At 43.4% G+C, this 19,801-nt stretch overlaps 3 protein-coding genes and 1 non-coding gene across 10 annotated transcripts; 3 read left to right on the forward strand and 1 right to left on the reverse strand.

Moving 5' to 3' along the window:
- Positions 1–631: 631 nt before the first annotated feature.
- Positions 632–703, forward strand: trnam-cau (transfer RNA methionine (anticodon CAU)). The gene has a single exon. It is a non-coding gene; the product is annotated as a tRNA-Met (tRNA).
- Positions 704–2,453: 1,750 nt separating this feature from the next.
- gnb1b (guanine nucleotide binding protein (G protein), beta polypeptide 1b) lies at positions 2,454–12,910 on the forward strand. Of its 5 annotated transcripts, none has more exons than XR_008950090.1 (11): positions 2,454–2,846; positions 7,722–7,837; positions 7,920–7,958; positions 8,030–8,136; positions 8,236–8,299; positions 9,274–9,436; positions 9,671–9,737; positions 9,817–10,018; positions 10,103–10,319; positions 10,441–10,619; positions 11,166–12,910. XR_008950090.1 is itself a non-coding variant. In XM_057030168.1 (11 exons), exons 2-10 carry the CDS (start codon positions 7,781–7,783, stop codon positions 10,545–10,547), a joined length of 1,023 nt encoding a protein of 340 aa, XP_056886148.1. In that variant the 5' UTR covers positions 2,455–2,846; positions 7,722–7,780; the 3' UTR covers positions 10,548–10,556; positions 11,166–12,910. The 5 variants fall into 5 exon arrangements, 4 of the variants coding, with proteins under 4 accessions (XP_056886145.1, XP_056886148.1, XP_056886147.1 ...); XM_057030168.1 differs by having other exon boundaries at positions 2,455–2,846; positions 10,441–10,556; XM_057030165.1 differs by having other exon boundaries at positions 10,441–12,910.
- Positions 12,911–13,550: 640 nt separating this feature from the next.
- On the forward strand, positions 13,551–18,040 carry tardbpb (TAR DNA binding protein b). 3 transcript variants are annotated; one of them, XM_057030160.1, is made up of 6 exons: positions 13,551–14,290; positions 14,621–14,784; positions 14,864–15,013; positions 15,127–15,297; positions 15,374–16,411; positions 17,082–18,040. In XM_057030160.1, exons 1-5 carry the CDS (start codon positions 14,050–14,052, stop codon positions 15,854–15,856), a joined length of 1,209 nt encoding a protein of 402 aa, XP_056886140.1. In that variant the 5' UTR covers positions 13,551–14,049; the 3' UTR covers positions 15,857–16,411; positions 17,082–18,040. The 3 variants fall into 3 exon arrangements, with proteins under 3 accessions (XP_056886140.1, XP_056886142.1, XP_056886141.1); XM_057030162.1 differs by having other exon boundaries at positions 14,864–15,004; XM_057030161.1 differs by lacking the exon at positions 17,082–18,040 and having other exon boundaries at positions 15,374–17,013.
- cenps (centromere protein S) lies at positions 17,628–19,509 on the reverse strand. Its single transcript, XM_057030174.1, has 5 exons — positions 19,328–19,509; positions 19,120–19,243; positions 18,294–18,327; positions 18,146–18,212; positions 17,628–18,008 (listed from the first exon to the last, which is right to left on the reverse strand). The coding sequence occupies exons 1-5, from the start codon at positions 19,355–19,357 to the stop codon at positions 17,898–17,900; spliced, it is 366 nt and encodes a 121-aa protein (XP_056886154.1). The 5' UTR covers positions 19,358–19,509; the 3' UTR covers positions 17,628–17,897.
- Positions 19,510–19,801: the final 292 nt, after the last annotated feature.

A 19,801-nucleotide genomic window follows, 5' to 3' on the forward strand; every position in this document is an offset into this window, starting at 1 on the left:
TTAGCTACTTCTCTATAAATGTTTTTAATCACTTTCAGTCGGAAATTTAAAATGATCGTTTTGTGTCAAAAATTAATTTTCAAATTTAAACGCAAACTTGTTGAGCAAAGTTGTCCAGATGTTTCTACATGTAAACCGTCACAATTTACTTGCGAAATAAATGGTGCTAAAACAATAAAGGCTGGGAGACCGGTGTTGTGAGATTCCTCGGTGACTCTTATGAAAAAAAGGAAGCCCTCAGACAAGTTATTTCTAAATGGTGCAATAACGTTAAGAATTCCCCCTGTGTTATTTAAATGTGATGTAATATCAGCAGTGTAGAATTCTATTCTTTTGACCGAAAAAAATGTTCATTCGGGTCCTGCATTTTATTTTAAATTCATCTTTTTCTTTTAAAATCTATTTAAGTTTTTGTGGTATGAGGTTTGTGGTTTCTGTTTTTATTACTAATTTGTAAGGTGACCTGCAGTGTTTTGAAAGGCTCCTTTTTAAATAAGTTGTAACATTATTCATTTTCGAAAACTGTTTCCAGTTTTCTACATCAATATACGCAATTATTGATAAATATAAAATATCTAATAATAGATTATATAGTGTATATATAGGGTTTAATCTCCGGCTTGAACGCGTGAGCAGAGTGGCGCAGCGGAAGCGTGCTGGGCCCATAACCCAGAGGTCGATGGATCGAAACCATCCTCTGCTAACTTTTTTTTTTTTCTGTTTTAAAATTATTATTTATGGAGCAGGATAAAAAAAAAATTGTGGATTTTTTAGCATTCATTGCAGACCCACCTCCAAAAATGGAAAGTGAGCTTGGAGCGGGAAGTCTTAACTTAAAAGATACATCTCCTGGATGCACTGGGACACATCATCAGTGATGTATCCTGGGTTCATAGGGTGTTTCGGGTCTCACAACATCATACACCTGGTGCTGATGGCCAAGGCTATGCTCTCAGCCACTGCTTTGAGTAGCTGGTCGTGGCGCCAGCGATAGCGACCATCAGCCAGCTTTCCCAGGCTCTTGACTGGTTGCTCCGTGATCGATGAAATTACGGTTCCTGAGATTGAGAATCGGAATTTGTCCACCCGTTTCCCCTTCTTCAGTACCATGGACCTTGACTTGGTGGGCTTGAAACTCATCCTGGCCCATAGGATGAGTCTCTCCAAACCCTGCAAGATCCACCTACACCCTGATGTTGTTGTGACGGTAAGGTCCTTTTTTCCTTCTAAAGATTAAATAAATATGCTTCTTTTTTAATTCTTGGATTTTGCAGTTTTAACAAAAGAATTTGGCTGTTTCCCCCTTAAATCTTGCATTTTCATTCATTGTTTGAACTGAAATATCTTTTTTTTAAAATTACATTAAATGCAGGATTTTTCATTTGAATGCAAATCTTCTGAAATGATCTTACATTTATTTTTTGGAGGGGGGAGTCATTTAATTTCAGTTTTGCTTTTATTGCTGATGTACAATTTCTGTTCTTTAAAAATGAATTAGGGAACCCTGATTGTAACCTTCGTTTATGCGTATTTACGTTAACATTTCAGTTTCATTTTTTAACCAACAGAATCATTTCTCGTCAGAGAATAAAAGTGTCGCAACTTTTATTCTGCGAATTCGACTCATCTCGACTTTCATTTGTTGGTCAAACCCACTGGAAGCACGCATGGGTTTTTGTTGTTGTTGTTGTTGTTGTTGTTGTTGTTGTTGTTGTGTGTTTGGTTATTTGTTATCACCTTGACTGTCATCATCTCTGATTCAACACTGATGTCCTGAAAGCCTGCGAGCAGTTCCAGTATGTGCTGGTTTTTGGTGCTGAAGGTGAGCAGCAGAAGGTGGAAGTCTCAAACCCTGAAGGATTTCCATCTTCTACCTCAACCGTGTCAAAGTGTCCTTCCCAAGAGCTGGAGGAGGTGTCTGGAGAGGCTGGTCTGGGACGCTCTGTTTTAATTAAAAAGCTCATTCTAGGACGGTTATTAAAGGAAGAGCTCTAGTGGAGGAAGACGTGATTAAGAACTCCTGCAAGGAACTCCTGCAAGGATTTTTACTGTTACAGGTCACATAAACTCAAACAGGTTCACTTCTTCCTGTCCCACAAGTGGAAATAATAAATTTTGTGTCTTGTCCAAACGTTCTGTGGACGCTGACTTCACAAGAGCACACCTTTGCCAGAGTCTCATGCAAATGCTGACACACATTTTGACACTCCGAGCGAATTTTCCGCAAAAATTCATCTTCACACTCCTGGACACAGAAAGGGGCCAGTGAGGTGTTATTTCAGGGACTGTAAGTGGACCTGGGGGGGTTTCCCGGCCACGGCAACATCTGCAGCACTAGTTTGAGGGGTGGAAAAGCAAATGAATGGACGGTTCCCTGCTCGCTGCCACACAGCCGAGTGTTGCAGCTGCAGCGTGGGGTTTCCCGGCGCTGCCTGCAGGGTCACCGCGCCCATCTCCGCGTTCGATGGCCGGACGGCAGCGTGGCAACGGGAAGGGCCGAAATTAAGCTGGGCTGAGGGGGGCCACCGTGTCGTGCACCGTCCCTGCTGGATGAACTAACGCGACTTTAAAAAACGACCCTTTTTTTTCCTGCCTGGGCTGTGTCTTCACGACACGATTGTGGGTGTGATTTGCACCCCCCCTCCCTTCTCCGGTTGGCTGACTGAGGTTGTCAAGCTCCCCAGCCGTAGCCTGTGTTCGGGAAGGGCTGCTCCTCGGAAAACCGACGCTAGCTGTCTGGCTAGTTCGAGAGCTAGCGCTGCCCGTTGATGCGTGGATCGGAGCTATACGTCGCCCCGTGTTCCCAATCAATGCCAAACGCAAAAACAAACGCAAATTGAATTCAGGTAAGGCGAAGTGAGTCGGCGGCATCGGCACTTTGTCGTCGTCGCCATTGCAAGTTAACGGCATTTGCGCCTTAATTGTTGTGGAATCGGGCAGTACGGGGGTGGGGTACCTACAGCCATTTAGCGTGCTAGCCTTTTAGGTAGCCGCGGCTAGCTGCCGCTGAGTTTGGCGTTTTTAGCCCAAAATAGGATTAGTTGGCGTGCATCCTACAGCAGCGGGTGTTGGATTTGATGACATGCAATTGTGAAGCGCCTTGCTTTTGACAGCGGTGTCTGTAATTAGCTTGTGCACCGGTCTGTGGTCCTCCGCTGTTAGCGAGAGCTCCCGGCTGGCGCTTAGGTAACGCTGGCCAGCAAGGCTCCACACCAACGGGGGCCCAGCGGAGCTGCTCCTAGGCCTAATGTACAGTAACGAAATGGGACACTTGGTGCGGCACACTGGGTTTCATGGCGATCCAGGCGCCTTCGGCCTTAAAGGCAATGGAGTCGTTGCAGTAATGTTAACGATGCTCCTGGTGGTTGCGGGTGATATAATGGTCACCAAGTCTCGGAAATAATTAACGCTAAATTTTGAAAAAGGGAAGTTTCAGTGGGGGGGAGGGGGGTGAAGTGCCGATTGAACTATTATCACATGGAAATATCTATAGAAAGTTTTAGTTCCTTTTCTAAAGATGAAGTAATTGCAGCCGCGTAAACACCCATTTTTAAGCCGAAGTAACAAGTTAGCGCGTCGCTGCCTTCCTGCAAACCCACCGAACGGCCGCCAGTGCAACGCCTTCAACTTCGGTCAGTCATGGCACTTATTTGTCGCCGTTTTCCTCACTGAGAGCTGGGCCGTAAGTGCAGTGGATAACAGGCGTTCGTCCACTTTTTTTGGGGGGGGGGGAGAAAAAAAGAATCACATCTTTAAATGCAGCTCTTGCATGTTGGACGCAAGCAGGCCATCGCCGCCCGACCTTGCAATTTCTGCTCCTTCGGACTGTTGCAGCGCCACGGAGCCGACCCAATAGACCAATTACTTGTAATCGAATCAAGTTTACAGTTAACGAGATTGTTCGCATGCAAGTAAGAGGATTTCTGGAGGCCGACGGCGTCGGTTTCTCCGCTGCGTTGGCTGGGAAGCTAATGCTAACCCCTTAGCTGGTAATTGCGGAAGAGGTGTTGACTTTACCCCTATATGTGGCAACGGGTTAATAGGCCAGGATTTCATGAATCTGAGGACCTCGGTTGAGTCAAAGTTGATCCTGTTTTCTGTGTCTGTGGGGAACTGCTAATTGGGGAGAGGAAATGTTATTCCGGGACGCCTGTTTGTGAAGAATGGGACGGGGCCCGAGCCGACAGGCTAACTAGCAGACAACAGCCTGCAAGATGGCGTTTAACTGCACAGGCTCAGATTTTTCATTTATACAAGTGGTGCTGGTCGTTAAACAGTTCAGCCTTTACAGGGACGCCGTATTTCACCCTTGCAGTCCTCCCCGTGTTCGCCTCATCACGGAGCTAAACTGCACAATGTTTAAAGACTTAAATGTAGCCCTAGAACCTTGTTCTAGTCAGAGGAAGTGGCTCTAAAGCAACCACCCTGCAGCCACTCAATTTTCATGCAAACTACTACAACAGTCTACTGTTGTAGGCAAATCACAGTCATGCACACACGCTGAGCAAACCACCTATTAGCAAATCACTCCACACTTATGTTAAAGGAGTCTCTCTTTTTTTTTAAACGGTCCCAACAGATGTTACAGTATGTACACCAGGCGGCTGCCAGGTTTGTGCTCAGATCCTCCGCAGTATTTGATGCCCATAACAGGATTGATTTGAATGATGGCCTGGAAATCCAGCCACTTCTTCTGAGCATGCTGTGTATAAAATAAGTCAGATTAAACTCATCCTTTTATGATCGGAGGACGTTTCTAATGCTGGCAGTGGCTCTGCCAGCTGTTTATGTTGGTGGACGTGGATGGGATTACAAGCTCATTGACTGAGGATTTTGGCTTTTAGGATTATAGCATTGCTTGGTGATATTGCTGGTTATGACCTTCTCTGTGATCCAGCTTTAGACCTGTGAAACATTGCTTTATCATTGTTCAGCAGTCCAGATTAGCAGACCCGTCCGATATGTCCCGCCGCACAGACGCATTATTTATTTTTACTGAAAATGAAGGGGGGGGGGGTCTTAAAAGTAGCCACTCGGGGCTGAAGGGACCTGGGAAGGGCAAGTGATCTCCAACTGCAGGCTGTTTGTCACTGCTCATTGTTTATCAGCAGTCAGCTGACCCCGATCAGGCGCTTGGAAAGGAGAAGTGATGAAGGAGAGGAACTCTTAAATGTAAGCGTTGGCAGAGGTCGGTGGAGAAAAACATTTCTGGAACACTTGAAATAACCCAAATTATTGAAATAATCCCGACTCTCCCACAGTTTGGTTCCGAGTTACAGTTTCCACTTCTGGTCCTTGTTTGCAAAAGACCCAAGACGGGACGCAAAAACATAACCTCTTTTTTATTTATTTATATTTACATGTACATGAAATGCTGTCGAATCTTCTTTACAGCTTGAATGAGTTTTTAATCGGCGCTATAAAAGCGACTGACTGTGGACCGCCACTGTTGCGCAACACATCAGGAAACTGACCTTAACAGCCATAATTGTTGGCTAATGTGACTGTTTTGCGTCTCACATCTTTTCCCCCGGTTACAAGGAAGTAAACGTCCGAGTCCAGCGGCTTTGCGTGGGACTGCTGTGATAAGACACATTTGCCAGTCTGCACACGATTCCCAGCGATTAATTGAATTAGCTTTAATATTTCGGCTGATTTTAGCGTCGGCTGTTTGCGTTATTAGAATTCAAATGTAGTTTAGAAGCTGTCGGCTGTCATTTTAAAGCCCTTTAGGGTGAAGGTGACATTCAGTCAGTGATATTGTAATATTCCATGACACATGAATGTATGGATTAATGAGTTTAAGAGGATAACCTGTTGGAAAGGTCAACCAATCAGATCACCTGAGGGACACTTTTTCAGTCTTGTCGTTAACCACCCGCTGACATTGGTCTCCCGTCTGGGATACACAAGGTAAGAATGCTAGAAAATACAGGTCCCAGGTGCCACTTTTGGAGCTTTCGCTGTCACGGTAATGTTTTCTTCTCCAGGAAACTTGTGTAGTCTTTCAACGTCTGCTTTATAATAGATTTATTACCGCGAACGCGATCCATCCACAGCGTCCCCTCTTCCTGGTAACTCTGAAAGAATGAGCCGCATCAATTTGGGAGAGGCGATTGAAGCACGGAGGTGTTGCCTAAGTCTTTTTTTAAAGTTGGTTCTAGAGCAGCAACTCATTCCTTTTGGTTTGAATCCCTCAACTCTGAAGATATGGAAAAGAAGCAACTCTGACAGCAACAAAACATGTTAACTTGATGCATAGAATTTGTATAGATGTATTGATAATTGTGGGGGGGGCGGGTCCACGTTAAATCAACAATTGGATGTCATGTAAAATTTTCCAGTCGAGCCAGATGAGTTGATTCATTACCTGCGTCGAAGGAATGCGAGTTTACACCGAACTCTGCTTTTAGTCACCATTATCTGCTGGTTTCACTTCTTCTATTGACTTTTCTAAAGCACGTGTTTCCGTGGCGATGTCGCGTTGCCTTCACAACTGATGACTAGAACTTGTACTGGAGAAGCTTTTTGTTCCTCCGGGGCGCCGGACTCACTGCGGCACAAACCACAAGGAAACACTGGCCACAACTGTTCCAAGGGTTTATTTTCTCCATTTACAGTGAACGTGTATGCACATAAAGAGGTTTAAATGTTTCATTTTCTTTCTAAACCCAAACACGTAGAACAAAATGGGTCAACATAAATGTTGAGCACTAAAGAGAGACGTTTGCTCTCCATCAGCGGAGGATATAATAATCTCTGGCAGCCATATTAAGGTGTCAAATCTAAATCTGTTGACTTCAGGACAGAAGGGGGAGGCCGTCTCCTGCTTTTTTATCACCAGCTGCGTCGGGGTTTGATTAAAAATTGATAACCAGTTGTTGGAGCTTGTGTGTGTCAGGAGCGTGTCATTAAATGGCCACGAACCTGAGATTCACAGGTTTTTCATGCTGTAAAACCCTTCAGAGCTCTAAATGCATCGGCTGGGCAGCATGTGTGAAGCAGTCAGAGCCAAACATCAAGTCACTTTTCATCACCAGTGGAGACAAAACAAGCATTTCCTTCGTAAGAATCTCAGGTTTGGAAGCCTTTGGGTTAGAGTTGATAGTTTTACAGCCCGTCTAAGGTTGGACATCTGCTTTGATGTTGACATTGTGTAAAGGGAATCTCATAATCTAGTCTGTAAGATAGTCATTTCCTTCACTAAATTCTGCCAACAAACGGACCAAAAAGCCCTCCCGTCTTCCAATCAATCACATTTCTCACTATAGTAGTTGCAGTAAAAGTCCAACTAGCTTTGCTAAATCCAGTTTAAAACAGTTGTGTTTGGAACATGCAAAGAAAAGCATGATTCCATCGATTAAAATACATTTTTAAAGATGAATACCCGAAGCTCTGTATTATAAGTAGCTTATTGATCAGTAAAACTCAGAGTAACTCGCGGATTGAGGTCAACAGGATAATGGCAGCTATGGTCATCCCCTAACTGGATTTGTCTAGCAATCTAAATTGTGTGTCGGGATTATGACACAACACTGAGGTACGAAAGTAGGGTTGAACAAAATGGGAGTCCTGATGGGCATTATTGGACCGACAAGTCATTAAAGTGATCCTAATGGCCGGGGATTCGTTTGAGTCCATTTTAATATAAATATGACCTTGAAGTTGCATCAGAAAAGACTTGTATAGATGTTTAAAAGTGCTCGCCTCTTCTCTTTCAGATCATCACGTGTGGTCGCTGGAGTACAGTCAATAAAAAAGGAAAGAGGAGGATAATAAAATGAGTGAACTGGACCAGTTACGTCAGGAGGCTGAACAGCTCAAAAACCAGATTAGAGTGAGTAGAGATGTGTACTAATGCTGATGAAGAGGCCGAACCACAAGGTCCACACCAATAATGTTGCATTTTTGATTTTCAGGATGCACGGAAAGCATGTGCAGATGCCACGCTATCACAGGTGAGAGGCGCCCTCTGGACGTCTGTAAAGCTGAAAAAACCTGTCTGATTTCAGCTTTCACTGTTTTACAGATCACAGCTAATATCGACCCCGTCGGGCGAATCCAGATGCGTACAAGACGAACACTGCGGGGACATTTGGCTAAGATCTATGCCATGCACTGGGGCTCCGATTCCAGGTAGAATGGCCAGAATGTACATGTGACGCACGCGCCGGTCGGTTGTTGTTACTGGTCTCATAAGTTCCTGTTTGACATTCCTGATTTCTGTTTGCACAGGCTCTTGGTCAGTGCCTCTCAAGATGGCAAACTCATTATCTGGGACAGTTATACTACAAACAAGGTAGGTTTTGTGTTTTCTGTCAGATAAATGATCATGTACTGTTTACTACATCCACCGGGGACACCTTCACAGCTGTAAAGTTGCAGTTTGAGCTTGAAGGAAAGGTCGTGACGTCATCACTGTTCACATCCACACGCAATTCACGCACTTGCTAACACTACACAGTTTTAGCCCAGTTCGCTCTCTTCTTCTTGCCCTTCTCCCCCAAATTGGGGCGAGGGAGTCATACGCTTAGCGACGTACCTAGCGTGCTTAATATCTAGTCGGGTCGCAATGAAAAGAGCTGCAGACATGGCGGGTTGCTGAGCAGCAGCATCATAGTCTTTTACTTCTTTCTTTTTGTCTTTTGCCTACATTATAATGCACTTAAGGCCTAGAGAGCTCTTTTCTGCTCCACATCCATGTTTGCAGTGATAAACATTAGCCCGCGTTCACATTGTGTCACTTCCTCCTGAGTTTTTGATACAAACTGTTATTTAGAGACCAAGTAGAGCAGTCGGCCGTGTCTACTGACGCAGAGCCACGTGGTGCCAACGGTCCCGTCACCGACCAGTCATGTAGATGACCAGATGACGGACAGCTGCGCAGTGTGAACAGTACACGACTCCAAAGGTCATGTTGTGTGAGGTTTTAGCCGGAGCGCAGGTCCAACTAGCGCATCCACGGCCACAGCAGCTTTTCATCCGTCGCATGGAGAAGTTAGAAAAGAAGTACGACAAGTTTAAACACGGGAGGTGAAAGAGAGGTGACGTGTCACTGTTACTGAAAGGGAGGCGGACAGATGCACATGACATGGCTTGACAATGCTAGCAGCTCTTCCCAGCAGCCACTTCCAGTTGTTGGTCTTGATAAATCAATACTGATACTTAATACAGGTTCTTGCTTGATTTCAATTGGTTTTTATCACATTCATTCTTGACCAGCAGTTATGTAATCACTTGTTGACACCACGGTTGATGTATTTGTGATTGTAGGTTCATGCCATTCCACTTCGATCTTCCTGGGTCATGACTTGCGCGTACGCACCTTCCGGAAATTACGTGGCCTGCGGTGGATTAGACAACATCTGTTCTATTTACAACCTGAAAACCCGTGAGGGGAATGTACGTGTAAGCCGTGAGCTTGCTGGGCATACAGGTGAGCACTACTGCTGTTGAGAAAAGCCAGACATTTAAACCGGTTGGCCGTATCTTTTAAAGCATTCCTGTCTGTCAGATTAGGTTGCGTGACAAAAGTTGCTCCATTTTTTCATGTAAATATTTGGAATGACTGAAGACTTCAAACCCATTGTTGCGATCTGAACGGGAGCTGTTGTGTTTCTTGGAGTTTTGGTGAAATGCCATTATTGAAACCTGTCTGTGTAAATTCCAGGATACTTGTCCTGCTGTCGCTTTCTCGATGACAACCAAATTGTTACAAGCTCTGGAGACACCACTTGGTAGGTGCCACCTTTCCCTGCTCTGAGCTGTGTAGTATACATCAGATCAAGTATCCTGATAGCCTGTTTGGTTTTCTAGTGCACTTTGGGACATTGAGACTGGCCAGCAGACCACTACATTTGCTGGACACACAGGTGATGTCATGAGCCTGTCCCTGGCTCCTGACTCCCGGTTATTTGTTTCTGGTGCTTGCGATGCCTCTGCTAAACTCTGGGATATACGAGAGGGCATGTGCAGACAGACCTTCACTGGCCACGAGTCTGATATTAATGCTATCTGTGTAAGTCATGTGTTTTTTCTTTTAAATCAACATTGCTCTGTGAGTGTTTCCTCATGCATTAAGAAGTTCTCTTGTATCTTTTAGTTCTTCCCTAATGGCAATGCTTTTGCCACGGGCTCCGACGATGCCACCTGCAGGCTGTTTGACCTGCGCGCCGATCAGGAACTCATGACCTACTCTCACGACAACATCATCTGTGGCATCACCTCTGTTGCGTTCTCAAAGAGTGGCCGTCTGCTTCTGGCAGGATACGATGACTTCAACTGTAACGTGTGGGACACACTAAAAGCTGACCGTGCTGGTAGGTGGCCCAGCGCGTGCTTTTATTCCAGCCAATAGGAATGGAGAGTTTAACTAGGCAGTACCTACCTATAGCTGCGCACCCCTGTACCAAGTGAATAAATGTGCCGTCTTTATTTCAGGTGTGTTGGCAGGACATGACAACCGCGTTAGCTGCCTGGGAGTTACTGATGATGGAATGGCCGTTGCGACAGGATCCTGGGACAGTTTTCTGAAGATCTGGAATTGAAGCCTGAAGGTTTTTTTTTTTGTTTTGTCTGTTTGTAATTGAATTTTTCACACGCCCCCTCCCCCCGTTGAAGTAAGTGCTAGGTAAACATCAGTAGAACTGCGCCTTCCACAGGTACAGCCTCACCAAAATATATCGGCCGGGCTATAGTGTCTTTTGTTTTTTTGTTTGTTTTTTTAAGACAAATATCTTGTAATGTATAAAGAAAGGGACCCACCTCGTAGAGTTGTCTCATCACCCTGACCAAATGTGTTGCCTGAGATGTGAAGCACCATCAGTGATACAAAACTGAACACAACAGTAGAGGGAAGTTGCTGAAGTGACATTGCTGCTGGCAAAATTATACAAATCAGTGGGTTTTCCACAAGGTTAATCACTTGAAAATCTGGAATATTGATAAACTGGTCTTTATTAAGAAAACTTTAAGCTTAACCAAGCTCCCCAAAACTAATTAAAAGAATCAAAAAGCTGCCTGTAAATGTAAATACAATCAATATAAAGAGCCTTTAGCTATCCTGTCTCAGTTGGCGTCAGCTCTTTGCCAACTTTGTCTTTAAATGGCGGACGCTTGGCTAAATTGTAGGTTAGGTTTTAAATGTAATTTGTTTTGTTTTCCAGATGTTCTTTTAACTCCAAAGTTGACTGGAAGACCATTACAACTGCAGAATGTTCACAGCATCTTCTTGAACAGTTTAAACTGACTCGGACACCACAAAAACGAAGGGAAACTAATGCCTTTCCTACACAAAGAAGAGCACAATTGTTTTATCACATAGTTAAAATGAAATGATCTCCTGTGGTATCAAATCAGAAACTTGTGCATTCCTTCTCGGACCATTTTTGTTACCTTGAAAGAGAACACAACACTATCATCCCATGCAAATGTGTGTGTGTGTCCTGGAAGCAAATGTTGGAGTGTAATTGTACAAATTATTTAACGTTTCCGTGTTTTTTTTTTTCGTTTTTTTTTTTTTTTTTAAGAATTCTCTTCTGATGGTTTGTTCTTGACGGCTTTCTTTTTGTCATTTCCTTAGTGGTTTTAGACATGTTTGAATAACAGCTTGTCTTTCTAATCCAGTTAAATCATATTAGACAAATGAGACAATGTGCAGCAAGTAATGCAACTAAAAGCTTGGATCATATTACATGAGCAGCTTTCAAAATGTCCATGATGTATTTATATACTAGCAGACCCCCCCCCCCCCCCCCCCCCCCCCCCCCCCCCCCCCCCCTTCCCCACAGCCTTTTGCACATGAAGAAGCTTTGCCTCTCAACTAATACTATGTTAACTAACCAAGCACATGCTCTAAGTTATGAATGCTCATTCCAGTACAAAAGGAGTTATTTTGAGTAACTTAAACATTTAACTCCATTATTTCTTGTACACGCCTTTGAATTTGGGTGGGAGCAGGGGCTGGTAAGATGGGTGCTGAGATCATTTGGGCATGGCTGGTCTTATTATGCGGATGGGAGGGTTGTGTGTTTAGTATCCACTTCGAGTGAAACACCTCACCTGACTAAATAGACACTTCCTTTGCTTGGGACTGCAGTTGCAACTCTGTGAATGAAATGTACAAATCAATGTCTGAAAATGATGGTCTGATGTTTTAAGTTAAGACATTTAATTTTGTCTGCCATGAGTTAATTTAGATGTGCATGCTCTAGACTTCCTTTCAATAATGCAAAAGCCTAGTGGGTTTTTTTTTTTTAGTCAGAAAGGTGGGTTATCTGTTAACTCAGTGTAACAGAGGTCCTTTTTAAACTCCAACTCTGCATACATCAACTTATGCTGGTAATGCTAGCAGAGTAAATGATGGAAAGACTGATGATGATTGCATACTTAGTGTAAATTATGCTTACCAGTTCAACTGATGCCATTTTTGTAATTATAACAATCATTGCAAGAATTCTTTCCCTGACAAATCTTTCTCTCATCAAATTGTCAGACTCAATAGAATAAAGTCTCCCAACATTTTCTAAAAAGTGGGTACAACTAATTTTTTTGGTCTTAAATGGAAAAATCAAAGCATCTGAATGACATTTCACTGTATACAGAAGCACTTTTAAGTTGTGACATACTTTCACTCTTTTGTTCTATTTTTTTTCTCCTCGCAATGATGTACAATAAATGTGATGTATTTGTGTGGCCACAAGTGAAAATGCAATTCAACTAAGATGGATTCCCTTTTCTCTTACCATAAATATAGAGCTCTGCACCCTTATGTACCTTTTCACTTTTTGTATATCATTTCAGTCTGTTGGTGTTACACGGTGAGCTGGATGCAAGATAGATACTGTACTAAATTGTACTGTTATTGATTGGAAATGTTAATAAAAAGCTGTTTGAGATCTCCTGAATCCAACAGTTGCATCAGATGTTTTTTTTTATTGTGTTTGAATGTATTATGCGACTTCACATAGAGCACAGTTATTGACACTGTCTACCTTTGTTCTAAAATGACAAGTCATCGTAATATATTCTTACTTGCAATGTCTTTGCATAACCTCCGTAATAATGTTCCTAATACTGGACTGTCCGAGCCATTGTTTACATTTAGACAGGAGCGGTATCAGAGCTTCTAATTGTATTATATTAGGAGTTATTGAGATTGAATGAAATATTTTAAATTCCCGGCATCTAAACGCAAATGCTCGGTTAAGTGTCAAAATCCGAAATCGCGCGTCATTGTTTTCTTGCAGAGAATGAAGAATATTAGAGAAAATGGAAGCCGCCATCTTCCCCCCTCATCCAGGAAAAGATGCGATTGGACTGCCACACCTTACACATGGCGGGGGGTGGGGTGAAATAAGGTTATCAATAAACGCTAAGAAAAAGAAACCAGCAAGTCTTTAACCTAAACCTCGTGCTAAATTACAAAATTAAGTATTATTCGTGCTGTTCTCACATGTGTTTAACCCCCTCACTGTCTGTGTCAAATAATCCATCTACATACAAACACCGCCATTAAAATGAGCCCGTCCGCTGAGATGACGTATTTCCCATCTCCTTTAGGTAGTGCCATTTTGCGAGGCCTTACATGGTGGTTTGTTTTTTCACCGCGTGGGAAAGATATAATTTATATGTATTTTGCGGCGTGGATGACATTTCGTTGGAGTTTAACTAATTTGCTGGCTAGACGAGAACAAATTTAACAGCATTCATCATATTACGCAGTTCTGATTGGGCGCCATACTTGAAGGTTGTCTCGCGTTGACGAGACACGTTCCCCGTTACGACGAACAAAGGAAGCGGTCAGGTCCGTGAACGGTGGTCGGCCAACGAGCTGCGAACCATCGTGCAGAACCACCAGGTTCTTCTCGCATCTCTGCACATTTCCATACAATTCTGATGGTCGGTAATCTGTCGTCGAACCAATCGTTAGCCTCGATAATTTAGTCGCTAGCAACTCCGGCTAAGGCTTAGCAGCGCTGGTCGGTGGTTCACGGGCTAGGTGCTAATCGTAGCATTATTCAATCAGGTAGTTATTTAAAAGTTGTGATAATGACCGAAGGATATATTCGAGTGGCAGAGGAGGAGAATGAGGAACCCATGGAGATTCCTTCAGAGGACGACGGCACTGTTCGGCTTTCAACCGTCGCTGCCCAGTTTCCAGGGGCCTGCGGCCTCCGGTTCCGGAGTCCCGTCTCTCAGTGCATGCGAGGAGTGCGGCTGGTGGAAGGCGTCCTGCACGCTCCTGAGAACGGATGGGGCAATGTGGTGTACGTGGTGAACTACCCGAAAGGTAAGTGTGGGCCCTTGTCATTCAAATGGCAACAAGGCTTTGTCCGTGGAGGGGGACAGCTGTGGAGTTATTTATAATTCATGATGAAGTTTAAAATAGAATGACATGAAAAGTCGCCCACCCCCACTGCAAGTTGCTTGGAGCTGATCTGGAGTTGTTGTTTATGTTTAAGTTCCAGCAGTTGCATTGTCATTTCATGTGATGTTTTAATGCAACCTGATAATCCACCTTTGCGCCAGTTGTCAACACTTTATAATCGCACTTGCATCCACAGTGACAGCAAATGCACCTTTGGCATTGAAAGGTTAAATATTTATGTTTCTAATTTAGACAACAAACGGAAGATGGAGGAAATTGACGCGTCCTCCGCTGTAAAAATGAAGCGAGGGGACATGAAAACATCCGACCTGATCGTGCTGGGTCTTCCTTGGAAGACAACAGAGCAGGATCTCAAAGACTACTTCAGCACGTTTGGAGAAGTCATCATGGTTCAGGTATGCGTTTGTTGGCGCTAGTGTGGTGTAAAATTTGGATCGGTGGTCTCAAATGTAGTCTTCCCATCCTAAATTCCAGGTTAAACGAGAGGGCAGGACGGGCAGCTCTAAAGGTTTTGGCTTTGTGAGGTTCGCGGAATACGATGCCCAGGAGAAGGTGATCTCACAGCGCCACATGATTGACGGCAGATGGTGCGACTGCAAGTTCCCTAACTCGAAGGTGAATATGGTAATGTCCATGCATATATCCTCCCACTATTTTCTGATCTATGCCTTTAGTGTTTGGTGACAATTCTCTAATTTGCAGTGGGGTTTTTTCTCCATCTTTTTTTTCTCCAACAGCAACCTTTAGACGAGCCCCTGAGGAGTCGGAAAGTGTTTGTGGGCCGTTGCACGGAAGATATGACCACAGATGACCTGAGGCAGTTCTTTATGCAGTATGGGGAAGTCACGGATGTTTTCATCCCCAAGCCATTCCGGGCTTTTGCTTTTGTCACATTTGCGGATGATCAGGTACCGCCGTGAACGCACGGGCCGTCCTCCACGCTGCACTTGTAGCTCCAAGGGCTGATCTGTGTCTTTGTTGCAGGTTGCTCAATCTCTCTGCGGAGAGGACCTCATCATCAAGGGCATCAGCGTTCACATCTCGAACGCTGAGCCCAAACACGGAAATAGGCAGTATGATCGTACGACACGATTTGGGAATGGTTTTGGAGCTTTTGGTAGCAGCCGTAGTGGGTTGGGAAGCAGCACCAACAGCAGTTTGGCTAATTTTGGTTCCTTCAGTTTGAACCCTGCCATGATGGCTGCTGCTCAGGCTGCTCTGCAGAGTAGTTGGGGGATGATGGGAATGTTGGCCAGCCAGCAGACCTCCACTTCAGGGAGTACCTCCAGTGGAACTAGCTCTAGTAGGGACCAGAGTCAGTCATTTGGTACAGGAAACAGCAATTACGGCACCAGCTCAGCCAGCCTCGGCTGGGGAACAGGGTCCAATTCTACGACAAGTGGTGGTGGGTTTAGCTCTGGTTTTGGGTCCGGTGTGGAGTCAAAATCCTCTGGGTGGGGTATGTAAGTTAAATGTTTGTATGGTAAGTATTGTCAAAAAGATAAGTCCTTTCACAACTGATTTCCGGTGTTGATGCGTATCTGAAAACTTTAATTTTTTGGGAAAACGTTTTGTACATTTCGGAGAAGAAAAAGAAAAAGCTAAGGATTTAATTTAGAGTGAAGTGAGTTGTTTACCAGGATGTCTGACTAAAGTGCTATTTTCAATGTCTTGTTTGTATCCATTTCAACTGGATTCTCTAATGCATGTATTGTGAAATGTAATGCATGAATGTTTGTGGTTGACCATTTCCTGCGTTTCTCACCAATTTCGAGGGCAATCATGCATTGGGAAGAATCTGGTTGAAACCTAATTGTTTTAAGTGCAACTTTATTTGCAGTCAAGTTCTGTGGAAAAGCCTTCATTGAAATCTCTTCTGCAGTTCCCCTCTCTTCCATTTTCCTGCGAGGAAGCTCCTCTTTGGCAGCATTCTTGGGGTGATATCCGTATCATTCTCCCTCTTCCCACCTGTAAATGCTATGCCATCAAAGATCGGCTTCACTCCGCATGTTCTGAGAGACGGTGGGTGTTTTCATTTTTATCCACTTTTAAATGGAAAGAACAGCGCAACTGACATTTTAAGAACTGATGAGTGCGATTGAGGATGGCTTGTGGCGAAGAGTGAAGCTATGAGTGAGCGAACGGAGAGACGCGTGAAACGGACTGGTTGTGCAGTGAAAGAGCCCAAGGTGACTGCTTTTCTGAGTGTGTGAGTGGAAGCTGCAGATGCTACGAACTCCTCCCCTAACAAGGACATTCATTGATTAGTACTTCAAGATTTCTTTTTTTTTTTTTTAAAAAAGCTACTCAAGTTTATCCTTTAAGTATGTTGATCAATTACAGAATTATCGAAATGTAGTGAAATGTTGTGATGAATATTTGTATGCTTATATAATCTGATTTGAATGCTGTATGGTGTGTGCTTTCATGTTATTGATCTGATCTGTTACGTGTGTACTTGATGTGGATGGCCCCTGCTGAAGACTCTGGGAGACGCAAGTGATAGTGTGAGAACGTGGAGTGGTGTGTGTCCAATGGTTCCCGGTAGCTCTTGTCTTTTTTTGAGGTGTCTAAAAACCCATGTCAAATGAAGGGAGTTCTCTAATAAAAATCATTTGAATATATGCTTAGTTGATATTACTTGAGTCAGTTTGTCGAATAAAAAACCGTCTAATTCGATTCACATATCCAGGGACCTTGGGCTCTGCTGGTTGAGGTCTCCGTTTGAACCCAGACTGAGGTCTGTACTGAAGGACGAAGACGGAAGTTGGGTGTGTGGCCTTCTCAGACATGACATGGGTAGTACTTGTTTCAATCTAGCTCCTATGCCCTCATGTTTTGATATTTACCAGATGCATATTACAAAAAGGATAAAGCAGTGAGCACTACTGTGGTCAGTCTATTAAGTCATTTCCTGTTAATGTTCAGGTTAGTTGTTCTAAATAACTAGCCTTAAGAAAGAAATGGTGTTTTCTTTTTAGTTTTTGAAATGTCCGCTCAAGTCTTGGCTTGTGTGTAGCGCTATGAGGGAACATTACAGCAAATGAGGTTGACACAATGTCGGTGCTCACTGCTGTTGACCAAGCGTGTCCTTATTGTAAAATGCTGCCATTTTATCAGGTTTGTAATGTCACTGTTGGGGACAGTCGGTGGTTATTCTTCTCAATATTTTAGTACTGGCTTTTCTGTTTTTGAGCACTTCAACTACAGCTAAGGGGGGAAAGGATGCAGTAATTGCTGTAGATGCATTATGTTTATTTGAAATAAGCTACAATGTGGACAGTTTGAAGGTCAAAGGTCCAGTACAATTGACTTTTGACATCTTAACAGTTAACTAAAGCCTATTTTAAGTATTTATGGGATACTGGGAAAGTATAATTTATACATGTAAGCAGCTGTCCATACAAAGATTGTTCATGTTAAAGGTATTTTTGACTATCATTGCTCTCTTGGTGATCCGTCTCTGAGTGTTGGGCACAAATGGGACGCTCCAGCCTGCCGCTCTTCTTTACTCTCTGTTGTCCTCGTCAGCGTCTCTGCTCCTCCTCTTCCCGGTGCTCTTCTTTTTTAAACTCTGCTCCTGGTTCAGTTCTTCGATTTTACTTTGTATGTAGTTGGACTGAAATGAATAAAGGCAAATCCAACATTAAATGTGCTGTCTGGTACAATGTATACACACATCTTTACAAATACACATGCATGCAGATGAATGAATTATGCTTGAAATTGATCTATTGAGAAATATGTGTAGCTCACCAAAGCAGTGCTGCGACGAGCCACGAGCTTCACGTCTTCTGGAGACACTGTGCTTCTTTTAGCATGTCTGAAACATTTCAAGTAGGGAAGCTGTGATGCTTGAATAGACAACATACAGGATAGTGATTACATAAAGCAAAAGTCTTACCTTGCAAAAGCCTCCAGATCTTTGGAGAATATATCTGAGTAGGGAAGCAATAGACAGCATTTCAACACTTTAAAGGTCGTATTCTTGACTGGTTTATGCTGGGGCCCAACACCCCTGGTTCATTGTGGGCCCATGTTGGCATTTGTGGATCTGGTGCCTCTGATGTATTCACCATAGCTGTCTATGCTGGTGCTTGAACCAACAACCTTCTGCTTACACCTTACAACCTACACATCTTGGGCCCCAACAGATTGAGCTAGCGCTGAGTGATACGACTGAACACTTCAAAACTGCTATACAGATGGGCAATATTATTGTAAAAACAATATAGAGTTGCCATTTCTTGCTTGAAGTGATAACATCAATGCAATTGTTTAGGGGACTATATTAAGGTTTATTAATTAAGCACAATCACACGAGAGGGAGGGGTGATTCGGCCATAGGATAATCACACAAGTGCTGATATACATCACGATCTAGAATATGATATTGCTTTTGTACAAATGTTCTACAAGCGCATTTTATTAGTTAACAGAAAGAAGCGAGGATTATTCATTTAATTATTTATTTGACTTCGCCAATACAAAATACTTCCGCAACTAGAGGGAGACTGTCGCCAATCACTTAGCATCTGTACAGCGGAGTGATATAGTGTGTGAAAGGTCCCAGCGCTGTTTTACTCTATATCAGGGCTCATGAAACGCCTCTTGACTAGATACATTTGGTCGGAAAGAACTTTTGCATGACATTCCCGAAAGTAAACAACGTATACAATTAGGTTTAATTACTGTATCTTCACGTGTGGTTGATTTAATCTATCACTCACCACATTGACGGACAGCTGTCTCCGTTATTGCTGCCATGACCTGCCGGCTGAACTCTCTCCGGTAATCCTCTCCGAGCTTCTGACAAATCCGACTCACAGTATAATGAACCGCTGCCTTTAACCTCTGAAATCCAAACCGCTAAGCTTCATCACGATAGTGTTACTTATAAAAATACTTTGGTTATAAATAAAAACAAACAAATCTTACCTGATGCGTTTCTTCTTTATCGACTGACATGTTTTGAACGTCACAGAGAGAAAAAAGGGTCACAGAGAATGCAACAAACTCGGGATAATCCTGACAAGATGATTCAGAAAGGAGCAATTTAGGATATGGTTCACAAATGAAAAACAAAACTCGCGGCACAAATATACCTACAAACCAACAACTTTGTATTTCCGGTATCATTTAAAGTGTCCATCTGTGGGCACAGCGCCCACCAGTGGCCAGGAATGGGTATTACAACAAAACATACAGTTTCTGACGGGTCAATTTCTAAACTTGTGGCTTATGTCTAGTTGAATTTTAGGGCATTATTCAGTTCTCCAAAATGTAACTTCAAATTGTGATCTTGGTCCTGACTGCAAAGCAGTGGTGCTCTACAAATATCTGAGGAAATTTTATCTGTTGCAAATCCAGTGCCCACGTGCCAATATGACAGAAATATTAACCTGAGCTTCT

This window comes from Takifugu flavidus, chromosome 4, assembly GCF_003711565.1.
Source record: "Takifugu flavidus isolate HTHZ2018 chromosome 4, ASM371156v2, whole genome shotgun sequence".
Lineage (NCBI taxonomy): Eukaryota > Metazoa > Chordata > Actinopteri > Tetraodontiformes > Tetraodontidae > Takifugu > Takifugu flavidus.